This window comes from Octopus bimaculoides, chromosome 2, assembly GCF_046866305.1.
Source record: "Octopus bimaculoides isolate indiv1 chromosome 2, ASM4686630v1, whole genome shotgun sequence".
NCBI classification, from domain to species: Eukaryota; Metazoa; Mollusca; class Cephalopoda; order Octopoda; family Octopodidae; genus Octopus; species Octopus bimaculoides.
In genome coordinates, this window is record NC_142929.1 from 135,336,545 (window position 1) to 135,355,587 (window position 19,043).

The window sequence follows — 19,043 nt, forward strand, 5'->3', positions numbered from 1 at the left end:
CTTTTATGGTAATGAGTCCGAATGATCTGCCAAAGATCTTTCAGAATTATTTCTAGAAATTACAATTAGTGCCTATTTACTGTAAGAATATTTTGTATTAGTTCTTCTTGTCATTTTTGTCATTGTTGAATTAACATACATAACATATATATATATATATTCTGCTTTTGATATTTTTTGGGGCTTGTACTTCATTTTTCAGCTTAATGTCCAAAACAATACATATATTCATCTATGTGTCTATGTGTGTGAGCGTGTGTGTGGAAGTATGTTTAATGTAATTTATTAATTACCACAGTGCCTAACTTTTATCTATTCCTGATTTAGGTCTTTTATAGTAGCAGTGAAACGATTATCGTATTCTGTGACCAGACATTAAATTATATATATATATGAACTATATATATATATATATATATAATAATGATAATAAAATACATTAGATATATTATAGGAATGTCAGTATTTTCAGTTTTTTTTTTTTAATCTTAAATTCAAGAATTACTTCTGATAAATTCCTGTTAACAAATGTCACTTTAAAAACTAACAAAAAAAAAAATCAATGCTGGTGCTATGTTTGTTTTCTTATGTATTTTTAAATGACTCTCTCTCCCTCCCAAACTCTACTTCACTAACTTCATTTCTCTCAGTTTAAGTGGTAGTTTTTTAGGTGTTTTTTCATGACTACAATGGAAGGCATACCTGTTGAATTACAAGGTCTTTTCCTTTATCTTATTTAGTTTTTTTTTTCCTTCCAGGATTGCTAAAATATGTTCCATCATGTCTGGGTTAATTCAAACAACATTTCTTTCCTCCTTTTAATTTGTGGTCTTGAAGCAAAAGGCAAATGCCATTTTCTGCAGCCTCAGGTTAGCTTGTACCTTGAGTGAAATTGAGAATTGGTGAAACAGAAATGGTATAGAAGCCTGTCACAAGGATTATACCCCTGATAGGAGGGCACAGCTTTTGTCACACACACACAGTGTTGTGCTGATTCTGCCCGAAAATTGTGTAGAAGGTACATGTGTCTGTGGAATGCTCAGCCACTAACACAATGATGCAATTGATCAAACATGCTGAAGAATCATCCATCCATATATACACGTGTGTATATATATATTCTAAGTTTTTGTGAGTGATTTGGGGGCTGGAATGAGAAACTCCAAGTAATTACTTACACAGAATTGAATTATGCTACTCTACTCTACCTAGCAATATTGAATACTTTCATTTCACACTAGTGTGATATTACTATCTTATACATATATGTGTGTGTGCATGCATATGTATATATATATATATATATATATAATTGAAGCACAATAACCATGGGGTGAATGTGACAGAATACTAAGTATAATTCTGTTGTGCTTTTTGTCAAAGCTAATCACTCTGCTCCAGTCTACCTTTCAACACACAAAATTGTTTTTTTTTTAATAATTCTTGTGAATGTCATGAGTTTCGTAAACCATTGAAACATCAGGACATCATTGAAGTCTTTGTCATTAAAGCAAGTCAGCCTGATAGAGGTCATTCTCCAAGCCAAGGGAAGAATTGGCCACAGCAATTTAAAGTAACAAAATGTTCGTTAATTTTGCAGTTTTGCTTCATAGTAAATGCCCAGTGGCACATATTTACAGCTAGGTGGAATGTCTGTTGAGACTGAAGCATGTTTGGTCATTAAACACAAAGTAGCACTGATGATAGGAATAGAACTACTATCCCTTCAATTGCTAGTCAAACATCCTATCATTTCAACCAGTGACAGCTAGTATGTTGAAATATTCTAGTCAAAACATTCATACATCTTATGTTTGCTCTCTGATTTACAACCAAGCTCAGTTGAAATAAAAACCATTCGCTTTAGATTATAAATTGTCTGACAAGAAAAAAGATGTTAATATATGCTCTCAGATGGTTTTGCTATTCTTAGTTTTCATTAGTGGACATTGCAGCTGTGTGTGTGTGTATGTGTGTACAGAGAGAGAGTAGGAGAAAGAGAGAGGGAGTCGTCATAAATGACCAATATTGGAAATGAAATTAACATTTTTTGGTGCTGAGGCAATTACTATATTGCACAATATTCTAACTGTACACATCACATTATTTTCTGGTTCTGGGCTCCAGTTCATTCTAAGTTCCCAGTACATTATGTGACATGTTTTTTTTTGTTGTTTCTTCTTGTTTTTGTGGGGATTTTTGTGTTTTTTAGGGGTGTGTGGGTGCCTACTTCAGCTCTTGGTAAAACAAAATGTGCGTCTTTAGTTTTTGCCATAGACTTTTATACATAACCTACAGCTCAGCTATAGCTTTATCATTGCTAGTCATTATATATATATATATATATATATATATATATATAAATGAAAAAGAAATGCTACCTTTCAGCTAATGTATTTACTGAACTAGTTGTCTGTCATATTTATCCATACTTTTCTGTAGTTATCTTGTAAACATTTTAAAAGAAAGTTGAGTTATTTATTATAAACAAATAATGAAATTTGGAGATTGGCAGTATTTATGCATTTGATAAGGTGTTATTGTTATAATTTTTCTCTTCTTAGTTAATCCTCTCAATATATATCAGTTAATTTCGAATATTTGTTTTCTTATTCTTTGTCTAAATTCCTTTCAATTTCCTCCAAGCAGCTGAAATTTAATTGCACATTGACCGTGTAATTTAAATGTCAGATTAGGTTTTTAAAATTTAATTCTCCCGCTGTTATCATAGTCTAACTTTCATTTATGTTTTCATAATGCATAACTAAAACTAGCCTTATCCATTTAGCTCAAGTATATTGTTTATTTAGGTTCGTGCTCCTGATCTCAACACTAATTTCTTCCCTTTGTCATAAAACCTAAACTGATATACTATCCTCATCGCTAAAAGTTACAAAATGTCTGTATAAAATTAACCCTTTTGTTACCATATTGCTGTTGAAATACATTACTTTTATTAATTTTGAAAACAATGAATTTAGGAAAATAACTGTCACTTTTAAGCTGGTATTGGAACATAAATTAAATGAAAATTTGGTTGAAGGTCTGAATTTAAATCATTTTAGTGTAGAACCGGTGGTGGTATTAAAAGGCTTAAGCTCAGAACCTATCTTAAATATAAGCTTATTTTCCAGATTAAATTCAAAGAGATACTTTAAAATTATATTATTTTCATCTCCCATCCACATTAAAATATAGTTATAAACAATTTAGAAAATACAACTGGTTTTATAACCAAATAACCCAACTCTAGAGATATTTACTGCTTTCTTGGAGGCCTCTATTGAAATTTAGAAGCAAAATTTCTTTTTAAACAGGTGCTTTATTTTACAAACATCAGTATATTTAAAATCTGTTTACTTTGATAGAGTTTTGGCTCAAAGCATTTTGTTTTATATCATATCAGAATAATTTGTATCAAGCCATCATTTCGAATTAATTAATTCTATTTCCTTAAATTTTGGAATTTTAGATGTAAGCAATCAATTTGTATTCTAGCATAGTTTTACCAACACTGGCGTTTGACTGTCTTTTCCTCTTTTTCTAAAAAAAATTTTAATTGTACATCTGAAATTGTAGATAATTTCGCTTTTTTACTGCATCTAAATTTTGAGATATTTTAAATTTTAAAAAAATTGAAATTTTAACAAATACTGATATAGAGCCTTAAATTGACTACATAACTTGAGATGACTGTGTATATAAAGCATTCAAATAGTGTGTCTAGTTTAAACACAATAAGGTATTGAGCAACTTTTATACAGCTCATTTACAGTTTTTTTTTGTGTGTATTTTTTATAAAACCAAGGTGACATTGCAACAAACTAGGTCAGTTTTAAAAGTAGGGAAATGTAAGCTAACTTTAAATCTTTTATGATTTCCTTTTAAAATACTTGAAACTTTTAAATCACATAAATAATATTGAATCAGTTTCAGTTGTTATAATCAGTAGACTACACTCTGTAATGATTCCCGATATTTTGAGCAGTGACACCTAGTAGCCAATAATTCCAGTCAGAAGAATTGAGCAGCAACAATTGAAGTTCTTACTGGCTCAATATAGTTCATTGATGTACTGAGCACAGTATAACTGAGTATTTTTTTTAGTATTTCAGTGCTAAGTCTACGACTTCCTACATAGCCAGAGCTATAATTCATAATTCAGAACTGTTTAACCAATTACATCTCTCACCACACCAAAATACTACTGTGATGTTTAATAAACTATAGCATAAAAATAACATGTTCTTTTGATGTCAAAATTAAAATAATACTGTAGAGATTCTACTCTTTCATAATTTTTTTAATTGAAAATAACATGGTGATTTCAAAGATAGAATTAACATTTACAATAGTCACTAATATATTAAAAAATAGACTTTTTTAAACAGTTCAAATCTAGCTTAATATCAACTTAGCATTTCATTGCTCAAGGTTCAATAAAAATTAGAAGTACTTAAGTTTAATTTAATTATATATATTTCCCCTCCTAGTCTAAAAGTAACAATTGGCCTAAGAATGCCTAAATAAAAGAAATAACTGTTCATTTCTATAGAGAAATAAGCTGTAGTCCTTTTCTTCTAGGTAAGCCATTAATTTGTCTCTGTAGTATAAGCACCAATGCTATGCAATGAGGTAGTAATATTTACAAACACTCTGGTTTTGTACAAAAGGGGGAAAATATTTAAATCAAAGACATGAATTTGATTAAATTAAATGAATTTTGGCAAAATTTCCCAATGGTTGAACAGTAAATATCCATTGTGTTAGTTTAAAGTGTTTTTTTGTTCTTTAGACATCAATTTCTTAACTATTTTATAAATAAAACACATTAAAAAATCACATTAATAGATAAGTATTTGATTTTACATTAGATTTAAACAAACTGTAGCTAACCAATTAATAAGTGTTAGGTTATTCAATATATATATATATATATTGGTTAAAATTCCAATATACTTTAAATCATTTCAAATGGGAACTAATAAAAATGGGTAATTCAAAATATGTAGAACATACACAATTTTAAATTATTGTCTTCTGTATGTTGTGTGCATATGTCTGTATTGTAGCCTGAACTGCAGTTGCTTGATACCCTGTTCAACATATACAACAAAAAAATAGAGATATTACACCACTTTTTTTTTTTTAAAGATGAACTGTATTGTATTGTAATTTAAGTTTGCTGTGTTTGAATAATTATGTTCTAACATCATCATCTGTTGTTCAGGAATAAATTAAGCTTCTAATAAAAGCAGTTTCGGTGGAGAACAAAAACTCCAAATGAAGACAATCTGTATTTGTGAGACCATTTTAATCTAAGCTATGATGCTTTAATTTTCTTTTGATAATCAATATAGCAACATGGTATACATTTTCAGTAAAAATGAAACTAAAGAAAAAAAAAAAAAAAAAAACAAAGCAAAAAAGTTTTTAAAAAAATTTGTCGTGAAGAATTGTGTATTTTATACAGAATTTCTTATTAAAAAAATATAAAATGAGACTGAAAAATGGCCAACTTGTCAGTTGAAATTTAATGGGCACTAGTTGAGCTGCTAAGATCTTTGGAAATGTTATTTTCACTACCATGATTTTTAGAATGCTCAAATAATTGTATTGGGTTATTTTAAAAGCTGTGAAAGAAAATGTTAGTGGGTTTTTTTTTTGTTGTTGTTGTTGTTCCTTGTTTGTTTTGTGTGTATGTGTTTCAATTAACAGCTTGAAATTCCTAATTTCTTGAAACCACTGTTGTACATAAAGGAAAAAAAAAACAAAAACAAAAACAAACCCATTTGGACTTTTTAATTTTGTGGATTTTCTTGAAAGTTAACATTCTTTATTAATGTCCGACTTCCAAAATTCTCTGTTCTGCAAAGTTTTGGATAATGTAAACTTCTTGATGATGACAGTATAATACAATTACAACGCTCAGTACATAAATAATAATAATAATATTGATGAGGATGCCTGAGTGTCGAGAAAAATGTACTTTGGGGCATATAAAACTCAGTACCTAGTGCATGAGTGAAAAACAGCAATGTTACTTTGGGCAAACAACACTCTGTACATAGTGCACGAGTATGGAAAAAAAAAAGAAGAAAAAAACAGAACAAAAACAATGTACTTTGGACAAAATAAATTTCTAAAAATTCTCATATACATTTTGTAAGTTTTTTTTTTTTCATCCTTTTCTTTTTGATAACAAACATCATCTCTATTTCTTCTGAGGTTACCTGTTGATCTTACTTCTCTAAAACCTTTCTCATTGTCCATTATCTCTGTGTCTGCCTTTCTTGTATAGATTGGATGGGTTGTCATGGGTTAAGTTGGTTCTTACTGGAAGTTACTTCCCTCCTGAATGTGTTGAACAGCCATGTCTCACCTTCACTCTAATCTATGATTAATTATTCCTTATATATAAAAAAAAACTTCTGCAGCTTTTGTTTTTAGTCCAACCGGAATAACACTAACAAGCTTATCAGTAATACTAATTAGCAAACACTAATTTGAGTTAGAATTTTTATCCAAAATTTACAGCTAAATTTACAAAAAAAAATCTTGATTGTCGTAAAGAGGGAAACAATATTGAAAAACTTCAATCTAAAAATAAAATTGAGGAGGAAATCTCAGATAAATGGGAAGGTCATTGTTGGATGATCAAAAAGTTGACAGAAAATGGTTGGGTGGGGGGGATGCTCAAAACCAAGCACGAAAAAAAAATAATTCAAAGGTATCAACTGATCAGGAAATAGTAAGAACATTAAAAATGTAGGAGTGTCCCCAGGTTAATGAAGGTTTTTAATGTATGAAATACAATTGGAGAAAGAAGAGTTTCGTTTTGGCAGACACTACTGAAGAGGTAAGGAGAGGCTGGTTAGTGACATCCAACTCAACATGGTTTAATCACATTAGTTGCTCTGTGGAAACAAGAAACTGATTGGTTAACAGATAACACCAGATGTCACTGAAAGGAACTATCACATACCACGGAAAATAGAGACAAGTGGAGGATCAGAGTTCACTGCAAGGTTCAGTTCTTGCATTGCAGTGGCTTGTATATCCCAATGGCTGATAGCTATGCACAGCAGAGTACAAACACCTGGTAGGATTTCTCATGCTGAACAGATCAAAGGACAGAAGCTGGACTAATATGGACCATCTCTTCCCAGAGGTAAAAATAGACTTTCTTAGGGCCAACACCTCCTACCTAGAAAAAGAAATGAAGTTACAAAAGCATCAATGAGAATTAAAGACCAGAAATCTCTAGGAGAAGGTTAGCCTTCTCTCCAGGGAAACATCCCCTTTTACTGAAGGAGTGGTCCTGTAGAGTCCAGAGTCAAAAACAGTGGAGCAAAGTCACCAATGGCCTCAGCTCCATAGGGAGCAAAGGGCTTAAGTAAGGAGGATCGGAGTCATGTGAATCTGAGCAAGCTTGACCCAATGATGATGATGATGATGATTCTAGCATAGAACACATCACAAAGCACCATAAAAAAAAATCACCCAAACAAATACTGAATCAAAACAAACCTCAACAGTAATCTAAGTATAATTTTTTTCTTCCTATTACAATCCCCAGAGCTAACAACAAACTTCTAATAAAAGCTAAGTGCTTTCTACCCAAAGCACACAGCAACAGCCAAAGTAGATGATGTATGTCATACAACCATATTACAATCAAAGCTGATTATACAACAATGCCTCACTTGCAAATTAGAAAGAACTATTTTATTGAACTAAGTAACTTTACCAAATACTTACATTACATTTTACAATTAACATAGCTACAGAACCAACACAACACTTAAAATAATTAACTGAACCTGCAAAATGCAAGACATACCAAACCATGATTGAGGTCTCAAAATCATGTGTCCTGTGCTTTGCTTGAAACAAATATGTCATGAAAACACTAGAACTGCAAGCTTTCAAATTACAAACCAACACAAACCATATTTAATACTAAGTCTTGTATTAATATATACATACCACTCCAGCCACTTTCTAAGCTATAAAACTTTAACAACTGCACAAATACCATCATAGACAAAGCACAACAATAATTCCTAATTAAAGTTCAAAATCAACAGTTTGGGAGAGAGTGTCAGTCAATTATATTGATCTCAGTATTTGACTAGGAATTTGTTTGTCATCCTTCCAGGACCAATAAAATGAATTTGATCTTAATGAGATTTGAACTCAGAATATAAAGAATACCACAAGGCCAAAGAAATAGGAGAAGTCAGTTTAAATCACCTCCAATACTTTTGGTGACAACTAGTCTAAAGACTTCAGCTGTGTTCCTCCAAAACATTTTCTCCTTCTCAATTAAATAAGATCCATATCCAGACACCAATAGCCTGGCCATGAAAATTGAATCTCTTATATTCTTTGTTTTGGTTTACCATCTGATATATACTCAAAACTATGTATTGTAACTTCCTTGAATTGTTAATCAGCACCACTGTATGTGACAAATTTGGTCTGAGAATTTTGAAACAAAGTACAGCAATGATAAAGCCCTGGGAAACTAAAAAAAAAGAGCAATATGCCATCTAAGAGTCATGGTAATCTTAAATCTAGATACAAATTAATGTTTTTAAATGCCTTCAGTTTTGTGACAAGATTCAGTTTTCGATTCTTTCATGAAAAGTACTGATCTACATTTCAATAGTCATAGAAATCTGTACATTCTTTATTCTGAGATGGTGTTTTTAGCATTGCTGGCTACATCACATTTCAGAAAAACACATTTTATTGTTGTGGAGGTCATGTGAAGGTTTGTGTTCATTCAAGCTTTTCAGCAATTCCTTGTGACTATGTGAACCAGTTGCAATAAGGGCTACTCATATAAATAAGCATATCAATACTTCTACTTGGAAGAGCAGGTTTCTCAAGATTGACAGTAAGGGGTGGTTATTGTGAATTACTGAATAAGGGCAACCTGGCAGGCATTGCATTTTTGTCAGTCCCAAGCAAGGTTGCACAATACTACTGAGAGAGTTGTGACAAGTTGTGGATTTGTTCTACATGAAGGACAGGCTGGTTTATGAAATAAACTGGTCATGTACAGAACAGATCCTCACTCAATGGAGCATCATTGATACCAGGAGCCACTAGTAGTCAACCTCAACTTTCACAAGGCCTTCGACAGTGTACATAGGGAATCCCTCTGAAACATTGTCATGTCTTATGGCATCCCACTGTGCTTTGTCAACATATTCAAAAGATTGTACGACAACTCAAGATAATGCATAAGAGCTGAATCTGGAGTGACAGAGTTTCTCAACAATGTCTCCGGGGTCAGGCAAGGCTACATCTTGTCTCCTCTACTGTTTATTCAGGCTGCTGATTTTGTCATGAGAAGCACAGTCAGTGGACCCAACAATGGAATCCTGTAGATAGATACAGAAAACAATGCAAATCTGTAAGAGTTGACAATGTGTGGAGAAGCTCAGGCTGAGGACCAGTACACACATTGAAGATGAAAGTGATGAAAGCAAGCAATACCATGAACCAAGAAATAGCTATCAACATCCACCTGCATAAAATAGAATTGAACCAGTTCCCCAATCTGGGCAGTGTTGTAAGCACTGGTGATGTAGAACTGGACATAGATTGCAGGACTGGAAAGACAGCATCAGTGTTCCAGCATATGCATTCCATCTGAGCAGCCTCAAACATCAGCATTGATGTGAAATTTCATCTATATAACTCCATTGTTCTACCTACCGCAATGCAGACTCATGAAGCTTGTAAGAGCATAGTAAGGACAACTAGTAAACTAAATGTATACCATTAAAGGTGCATCAGAAAGATCCTGAGGGGTCAACTGGTAGAATTGTCTCACCAATGAAGAAATTCTGAGAAAAGCAAGGCCACAACCATTGCAAGAAATTGTAGCAGAGTGCCAACTCTACTTGGTTGGTCACATTTGGTATTTGTAGCACAGAGTGACAGAAATAAGATTCTTTTCTGAAAATATTTCTGAAGTAGAGAGATAAAGTAGATCCTTAATCTTTCCATAAATCACTGTGATGCAGTATTGGACTACAGTTACTATTAAATACATAAAATATACAATATTTTCCTAAATAGACAATTTTCTCCAAACATACCTTTATCAGAAAAATCTTTCACCTCTTTTAAACAGCTAAGTTAACTGAAGCTATGCAGAATTAAATGTCCAAACTTATAGACACCAACAACTGAAACCACAATTCATGAGCAAGAATTTAATACCTTATCCACTTGGTCATTTCATATCTAAAGGCAAACATTTAATTACTTAAACAGAACCTTCTATTGAATCTTCTTTTAAAAATATTTTTCATGCTCTTCCAGCAACAGCAATTTTAGAGTGAAAAAGTATTCTTATTTTCCAATTTTTTATTGAAAGAAAATCAAGTTGTTTGAGCTATAATTTCTCATAGTTTTAAACCTGAGATTTGATAGTGTTGTAACTATTGTTTTCTATATTGACAGAATCATTAGAGTGCTGTACAAAATACCTTGCAGTCTTTATCCCAACTATTTGTTCCAAGTTCAAATTTGCCTTTCGTTTCACTGGGGTCTACAAAAAGTACTGGACAAGTACTGGGAGTTAAATTAACTGACTAATTTTCTCTCCCTATAATTGCTGGTTTAAATAAAAAATAAGTAAATGTATGTATGCATGCATGCACATACGTATGTATGTATTATTAACATTTAACATCCATTTTCCACTGCAATCTCTACTCCCTACTTGCACCTTCTTGGCAATATCTGACCATGTATATTATGACCTCTGTATCTCTCCTTTTCTTACTCTACCATCACATCTAAGCTCTGATCTTTGTTACTTGTGAGTATACCCTGGCACTTTACCATCTCTCTCATGTTCTCCCTTACACTTTTGCTGTTTCTATCTCTCTATTTCCCTTGCTCTTCCCTCTGGCTGGGTAACCATGGATCTCCTCTACAGCAGCATACCTGTTTCTGCCCTCATCCTTGATCACTGTTTCTCTCCTTTTTCTTTTCTCTCTGACTAGGAAACCAATTATCTCTTTTACATCAGCGCACCTGTTTCTGTCCTCTTTCTTGTATCTCTCTCTCTCTCTTCTTCTCCACCTCTCTCTCTCCCTCTCTTCTCTCTTTCTCTATAGCAAGACATGCACCTCCTCTATAGCAAGACACCTGTTTCTGCCTCTCTGTCACACTCTAACCTTTTATCCCCTAACACACGTTCCCCTCCTCAAATACCCTGCCCCTCTCAAAATTCCATATCTTGCAAGTTACTTGGTGACCCTGGCAGTGCTGGTGCCAAGTAAAAAGCATCCAGCCGACACTCTTAAGTGGTTGGCATTTGGAAGGGCATCCAGCTGAAAAAATCATGCCAAAACTAACCTCACCTGAGCTAGTGCCATGTAAAAAGCACTGAGTCCACTCTGCAGAGTGGCTGGTGTTAGGAAGGGCATCCAGTTGTAAAAACCCGGTCAGAACAGACACAGTAGCCGGAGGTAGTTTTCTACTTGGCTGGCTCCTGTCAACCATCCTACCCCTGCTTGGTATACAGACGTTAAATGATCAAGATCATGATCATGATGATTTTATATATATATATATATATATATATACAGTCCCGCTGGACTGGCTCCTGTGCAGATGGCACGTAAAATACACCATTTCGAGCATGGCCATTGCCAGTACCCCCTGACTGGCCTTCGTGCCGGTGGCATGTAAAAGCACCCACTACACTCTCTGAGTGGTTGGCGTTAAGAAGGGCATCCAGCTGTAGAAACTCTGCCAAATCAGATTGGAGCCTGGTGTAACCATCTGGTTTCACCAGTCCTCAGTCAAATCGTCCAACCCATGCTAGCATGGAAAGCGGATGTTAAACGATGATGATGAAAGCATTTAATTTCCTTGGAAAGAAAAAATTATCAAATTAGCAGAGAATTCGATATTAGCAAAAAAAAAAAAAGAAAACAAAAGTTACCAAAACAACAAACAACTGCAGCCAGTATATGATAAAGGAAAGTGATGAGTGTCAAAAATATTAAAACTGGAGCAATAGTAAAAGCCTTCAACAATACGGAGAAATAGAACAAGACTTAAAAATTCATATTGAACTAACATCTTTGCTTGAAGTCTCTAGTATCAAAGAAAGCTAAGTTTGTATGAAAACAGAAATGTATGTATAAAACTACTCAGAAAGAAAGCAACTAAGTGACCTTAGTCACTCAAACTGAATAACTCCCAAGCAATGCTGATGTACAGCCACTTAGTTCCTTATCATGTGACCATTTCCAACAGATAGATAAAGGGGCAGATTTTAATCTATAAGAACGTAAAAATCAACAAAATTAATACGTTTCCTGTGATAAATATAGGCGTTATTTACATAAATTTTACATCTGATACCCACCGCAATGTGACGTCTTATACCTAAGAGCTGAATCCATGTGAATGGAGAAACATAGTTTTTTTGATTTAAATATGGAAAGTATTTAAAAGGTATTCCTGTCGGTGGTATGTAAACTACATTACCAAGGTTATCCTTATCAGGACTATTCTGAAAAAGAAAATAAACAAATTTCAAGATATAAATTTTGGTCACTGTTTAGTATCATTACTACTCAAATCTTTTTCAGAGATTTTAAAACCAGCTACTTTACTCTTTTACTTGTTTCAGTCATTTGACTGTGGCCATGCTGGAGCACCGCCTTTAGTCGAGCAAATCGACCCCAGGACTTATTCTTTGGAAGCCTAGTACTTATTCTATCGGTCTCTTTTGCCTAACCGCTAAGTTACGGGGACATAAACACACCAGCATCGGTTGTCAAGCGATGTTGGGGGGACAAACACATACATACATATATATATATATATACATATATACGACAGGCTTCTTTCAGTTTCCGTCTACCAAATCCACTCACAAGGCATTGGTCGGCCCGAGGCTATAGTAGAAGACACTTGCCCAAGATGCCACGCAGTGGGACTGAACCCGGGACCATGTGGCTGGTAAACAAGCTACTTACCACACAGCCACTCCTATGCGTCTTTAGCTCATCAAAAAAAAAAAATATCTTTCAATTATTAATAATTTCTGGATTACCGTCTACTGCCGATTTATTAGCTTTTCACATCTAAGGTGGCAGATAAAGTATTTGCAAATTTAGATATTTGATTATTGTTACAGCATCTGTTAATAGAGTTGACGCAGTGTTTCTTTCTTCTAATTGTGAAATTGGAGGCGGTCAGCCAGGAAAACTGAGTCAAACAGAGTTATGTCCCTTGCTTAAAGACTCCATAAGTGAGGCAACAAATTTAGTAACAAAGCAGCTATAGTTTTTTTTTTTTTTAATGAAAACTATTACATTGAGTTAAAATAGGCTTTCATAAACTATTTAACATTTGAAATTTCTCTCATTTAATTGTGGAAATCTTCATAAAGAAGTTTTGAAATGCTATAATTGCCTATATATTATTAACAAGACATGTAACAAAAATAAACAGAAACACAAAAATATTTACGAACTACATTTGTCAAGGGAGACAACTTGACATGAAAACTATTAAACTTTAGCATTACAATTGAAATTATCATACTTACAATTCCATAACAATGAATTCCTATAGAATTTGCAAGATAACGGTCTTTTGGAAATTCTGAAGGGACATCTGACAAGCTTGCGTATGGCTCAGGTTTCCAATTGAACAGCTGAAGTAAACAGAGAAATTAACAATTCTTCTGTTTTCATAAAAAAAATTATTTTTTAGAATTATTTTTAAGCTCTAGGCAGATATTTAACATAGTGCTTTCTATTATAGGTAACAGAATTTGCTGCTGGTGGTGGTGGTGGTGGCAGCTGGGTTAGTCGATTACATCAACCCCAATGTTCGACTGGGATACTTTATTTTATTGATACTAAAAGGTAAAGTTGACTATGGCAGAATTTTAACTCAAAACATAAAGCCAGAATGAATGCCATGATAAACATTTTGTCTGGCATGCTAACAATTCTGCCACCTTATATAACATAACAATAACAACTTTCAGCAGTATTTTCTCAATGAATTAACTTTGCCATTCAAAAAGATATTACATAGAATTAAAAACATATTTTTCAGCATAACTAGTTACATTCTATTGAAAATATTCATTTGTGTTAACTAGGTACAGAGCCACCTCTTATAAGAGAGGATACATATGTCTTGCAAACAACTCGCACATGCAAGTGCTACCAGTCAAGAACTCCGCATACCGGAAGCCAGCAAGTGTATGGGGTCATCAGGAGAGAATGCACGCCGTTTCGAGGCCTACCTCTCGACGGCATCAATGCGCACCGGCCCCCCTCACTGATATGAGGCCCCGCTTGCTAGATCAACTGATTATTAAAACAAAGCTCAATATTTCTCTAGCCATCGCTCATCGTCTCTTTTTAACCAAATCCAGTGGCTAGCCTTCTCCCCTGCAGTTTGGATATCGGTAATGGTGGTATTTACCTTACGATTAGTTAGGCCTAACGATAACAGCAGTCGTCTCACACTGTATCCTACAAATCCTCTACATCCGACTTCGATTGGAAAATGCTCCGCTTTCCAGCCTGCGTCTTCACATTTCTCGAGGAGGTTTTCATAACGGTCTATCTTTTGAGCCCGCACGGCATACATATTATCTTCATGAGGAACCGTTAACTCAACTAGATTTACAACTTTTCTTCTTTCACACCACATTAAATGTCAGGTTTTTCCATAACTGGGATTGGAAAGAATGCTTGGCACCCAGGCAAATCTGCATTCACTTCCCAATAGTCGTTCCACTTTTCATTTCTCACAGGAAGTTTCTTGTTCATATATGCCTATCATTATTTGGTGTCCAGTTTGCCATGCTTCCAGGTCGGATGGGTCTTCTCTAGCCCAATGTCTTGCCAATTGTTGTGATTCTTTGTCCCTTCCTTCATGAGGTTCAATCTCCAAATATCTCTTCTCCATGCTTACTCCTCTAACACCCATATCACTTATCCTTCTATTTCTCATCTGCCACATTACACATCTATCTGTTACCCATGTTTCTTTAAGCCATGATTTTATCTCTCTTGCTCTTCCTGCTCCTATTACTCATCTCTGATTCACTTTATCTTTTCCTCAAATTCGTCAGTGTAACTAAGAATGGCAGTGCATCTCTCCAGCTCATCACATATAGCACACACACCCATGCTTTTATTGCACATTTTCTGCTTGCCATACATCACAATCTTTCAGCCACACTTACCACATGTCTATCAATCACTTCCTTGACTTCTTAATTCTCTATGCTTCCAATATGTCTGAGGATGACAGTAGATCTCTTCTGTTTGACACACGTTGCTTTCAGTGTAACTAAGGATTTTGTTGCACTTATTCTGACCCTTTCCCCAATGCTGCTTTTAACCACTCACGTGTACAAGACCCACCTATTTCCCATTTTCCATGCAACCATTCACATCACTTGTCCCCATCACATATCCTGTGTATAGGTGACTACATCGGACCACTTGTTCCCAGTTCTCTCTATTTCCTTCTCCCCCCCCCCCATACTGTTTGTCATCACCACATATCATTCTGATTGCCAGAATACACTTGTTCTTTCTTTCCTATGTATCCTAAGCCTCTGTCATCACTCTCTCTCTCCCTCTCTTCTGGATTACATACACCTCTGTCATCCCTTCTACATTGCATTGCCTTGAATATACACATCGATCTCAGAATTTTATACCTTCCTATCACTCCACTCCTTGTCACATATGCACCTCATCACTAATTTTTCTGCCTCTATCAGATCTGCTCCACATCTGTAAAGAGGCTGATGAGTAAACAAAGACAATGAGACTGTGAGGTCCCTTCACTTATGTCAAGGTCATGGTACCACTTTCATTCTGGTGCCACAAAAGATGTACCCAGTACACTCTGTAAAGTGTGAGATAGCAAGATGATTTTAGCTTTATCAAGGATATGACATCTCTCTGGTGCTACTAAAAAAGCATCTTGTACACTGTATAGTGGTTGGTCTTAGGAAAGGCATCCAACCACAGAAATCAAGCCAAGGATGAAGCATGAATACAATAAGGTCCCCAACCCATTTACATGAGAAGGATCCCCTAAATATGTGCTAACTCTGACAGTGAAATCCACCCAACCTACACCAGCATAGAAAGCAAATGTAAAATAGTGATGAAAATATAACATGCATAACAAACTACTAAATATGCAATAAAATATAAGAAAAATACTAGAGAACTAACCTTATTGACTCTAACAATAAAGCATGGTTTGCCAATGGAAAAACCAAAATTAGTTTTCTTATTACATAATGAACCGTCAGGGAAAAGAGCTGATTTTTCTAGCTGTTGAACACTATCATCTTTCTTATCTGTTAGTATTGAACAATTCCCATCTTTATGACATTTTATGCCATGCTTCTCTGAAATGAAAGTAAAACTAATATTAACAATTAGATATAGAATAATAAGCTCATGTATCAACACACTTGTTGATGAAAGAAAATAATAAATGATTTGAGATCTACTCTGCTTCTGTTACTAATATAAATCAATACAAGTATAAAAGATTTCCATCTTGTTTTGACTTTAAAAATCTGTGACAGTAACTTCTTTGCAGGAAACAAATATCTGAAGTAACACTAAGGTGGTAAGCTGGCAGAATCATTAGCAAGCTGGGCAAAAATGCTTTGCAGCATGTTGTCCATCTTTATGTTCTGAGTTCAAATCCACCAAGGTCAACTTTGCTTTTCATTCTTTTGAAGTCAATAAAATAAGTACCAGTTAAATTCTGTGGCTGATGTAGTCAACTTATCCCTGCCCCTGAAATTTTTAGCCTTGCTCTGAAGTAGAACTAACAAGCAGAATCAGTGGAGCATTGGATAGAATACCTCATAGTATTTGTAATGACTCTTTGCATGCTGAGTTCAGATCTCACCAAAGTCAACTTTGCCTTTTATCCGTTTGGGGTTGATAGAAAAACACCGATCTTGGGCAGATGAGTGGTGAAACTGTTATAAGACAAGTCTTGCAACATCTATTTTAATTCTTTGTGTTTTGACAGGAATGCTTGTGATGACACTAGTGCCAAGTTGTATTGGCTCCAACTTGGTGACCTTTCCTTTGGATAAACATTGATGGAGTGGAGAAGAGAGGCATGCATGCTCGGACAACTGTAAATCCTCCTCAATAATATTTTACTCAGACCTCTACACACACGTGAAAGGGCATGATGAGTATAGTTTGTACAAAGATAGACACTATACTCTGAAAACAATTCTATCTATTCCTTTCTTAAATTTTCAACTGTCTTCTTCAGACAGGGAAAAGAGATATTAAAGAATTTATTGCCAATAACAGACTGCAGGGTTATCCCATGCCAACAAATTAGAGCTCCTTTATTGGCCAACCACTCCATCATTCCAGACCCCAATGACTTCCTCTTTGTGCCATACTATGATGCTTGTGTACAAACAGTATTGCTACAGGGTAGTGAGATGTGGGCTGTGAATACAGAGGATGTGTGAAGGCCCAAAAGAAATCAAGCTAGCATGTTCCACTGAATGTGCAATGTCAGTGTGCATGTATGATAAAATATGTGTTGAGAGAGAAACTGTGCATAAGAGGCATCAGATGAAGTGTACAAGGGAGAAGACTTTCTTGGTATGGTCATGTGATGCATATGGATGAGGATAGCTGCATAAAACATACTGATCCATAAATGCGTATGGAACCTGTAAAAGAGATAGACCCAGGGAGACATAGGACAAAGCAGTGAAAAGTGACCTTCAGATGTTGAGCCTCATAGAGATGACAAAGAACTAAGTTGATCAGTGATTTGCTGTGCTTGAGAAGATACACTTATCTAAGCAAAAATGAGGCCCTGAAAGCACATTGCTCATTTTCATGTCCCTTTCTCCAACAACTCCTCCCACAAACATCCTCCCTCCCTCCATTTGTGTTCACAACTCACTGCATTCCCTCACCTCTACCTCCTACACTTTTACAAACTTACATGATCACTCACCCCATCTTATCTTCTGTACCATTTATATACCCCTCCCTCGTCAGGGTGTGTCCCAATATCTTCTTCAAAATCTCCTCTCCCTGCTTTTCTAACTGGGGTAGCTATATATCTCCTCTACTGCAAGACATTTGTTTCTATCCCTCTATTTATACTCTTAACCTCTCATCACCTGACATAAAACCTCATCACCTCAATGCTACTGCCTTCTCTGTTAAAGAGTTTTGTCTTGCTAAGTGACCTCACTGATGCTGGTGCCATGGAAAAAGCATCCAGTACATTCTACAAAATGTTTCGTGTTAGGAAGGGCATGCATTGGGGTCCAATGCCTAAGCAGTGAGTAGTGTTCATTGCAGTCAGTTCCTGTCAAAGCATCCAACCTATGTCAGCATTGAAAACAGATGTTAAATGATGATGACTGAAAGCAATCATTTCTAGGAAGCTGAGCACTTTGAATGAACCCAAAAATATTTGAAGAAAAGGTTCTGCTCTAATCATACAGAGAAAGTACGGACTCTGCAAACTGCAGCAAAGTAACCCATTTAGAAGACTTTGGATAGGCATTGATGGTGTAAATAAAAACTGACAGAGCATAGAGATAAGACAGCTGAAGAGTTCTGATGCAGACACCCCTCTGTGTGTTTTATTGTGTCACTGACACCACAGCCCACATTCTAAAATGGTTGGGCATAGGAAAAGCAACTGAGTGTGAAAGTCATGATATACATATATACAAGAGCAAAGATTGGTAATTGGTTAGTTACCAGTTGCCATATGTGCCAGAGGAAGAACCTATCCACCCATGCCAATGTAGAAAAAAGAGCATAAAATGATGAATGTGATGAGGATATGAATCATACCTTTAAGGCTCTTTTCAATCTTTGCTATATATGAGGCAGCATGATCCATGTCCTTTACTCTAAAGTATACAGGACCTTCAATATCTACAGGTATAACAACTACACCTGCATTAAGGAGAAATAAGATATTAT

General features: G+C 35.0%; 1 protein-coding gene across 2 annotated transcripts in view; it reads right to left on the minus strand.

The window, feature by feature from the left end:
* Positions 1-569: 569 nt before the first annotated feature.
* Positions 570-19,043, minus strand: part of LOC106882930 (sodium/potassium-transporting ATPase subunit beta) — a 42,070-nt gene continuing 23,596 nt past the window's right edge. For both annotated transcript variants that reach the window (XM_089347739.1, XM_014933773.3), the window contains 4 exons: positions 18,912-19,016; positions 16,272-16,450; positions 13,601-13,708; positions 570-12,556 (listed from right to left, as the gene is read on the minus strand). In XM_089347739.1, coding sequence (XP_089203865.1) covers positions 12,317-12,556; positions 13,601-13,708; positions 16,272-16,450; positions 18,912-19,016 — 632 coding nt within the window. In that variant the 3' untranslated portion in view covers positions 570-12,316. The remainder of the gene's footprint in view (positions 12,557-13,600; positions 13,709-16,271; positions 16,451-18,911; positions 19,017-19,043) is intronic.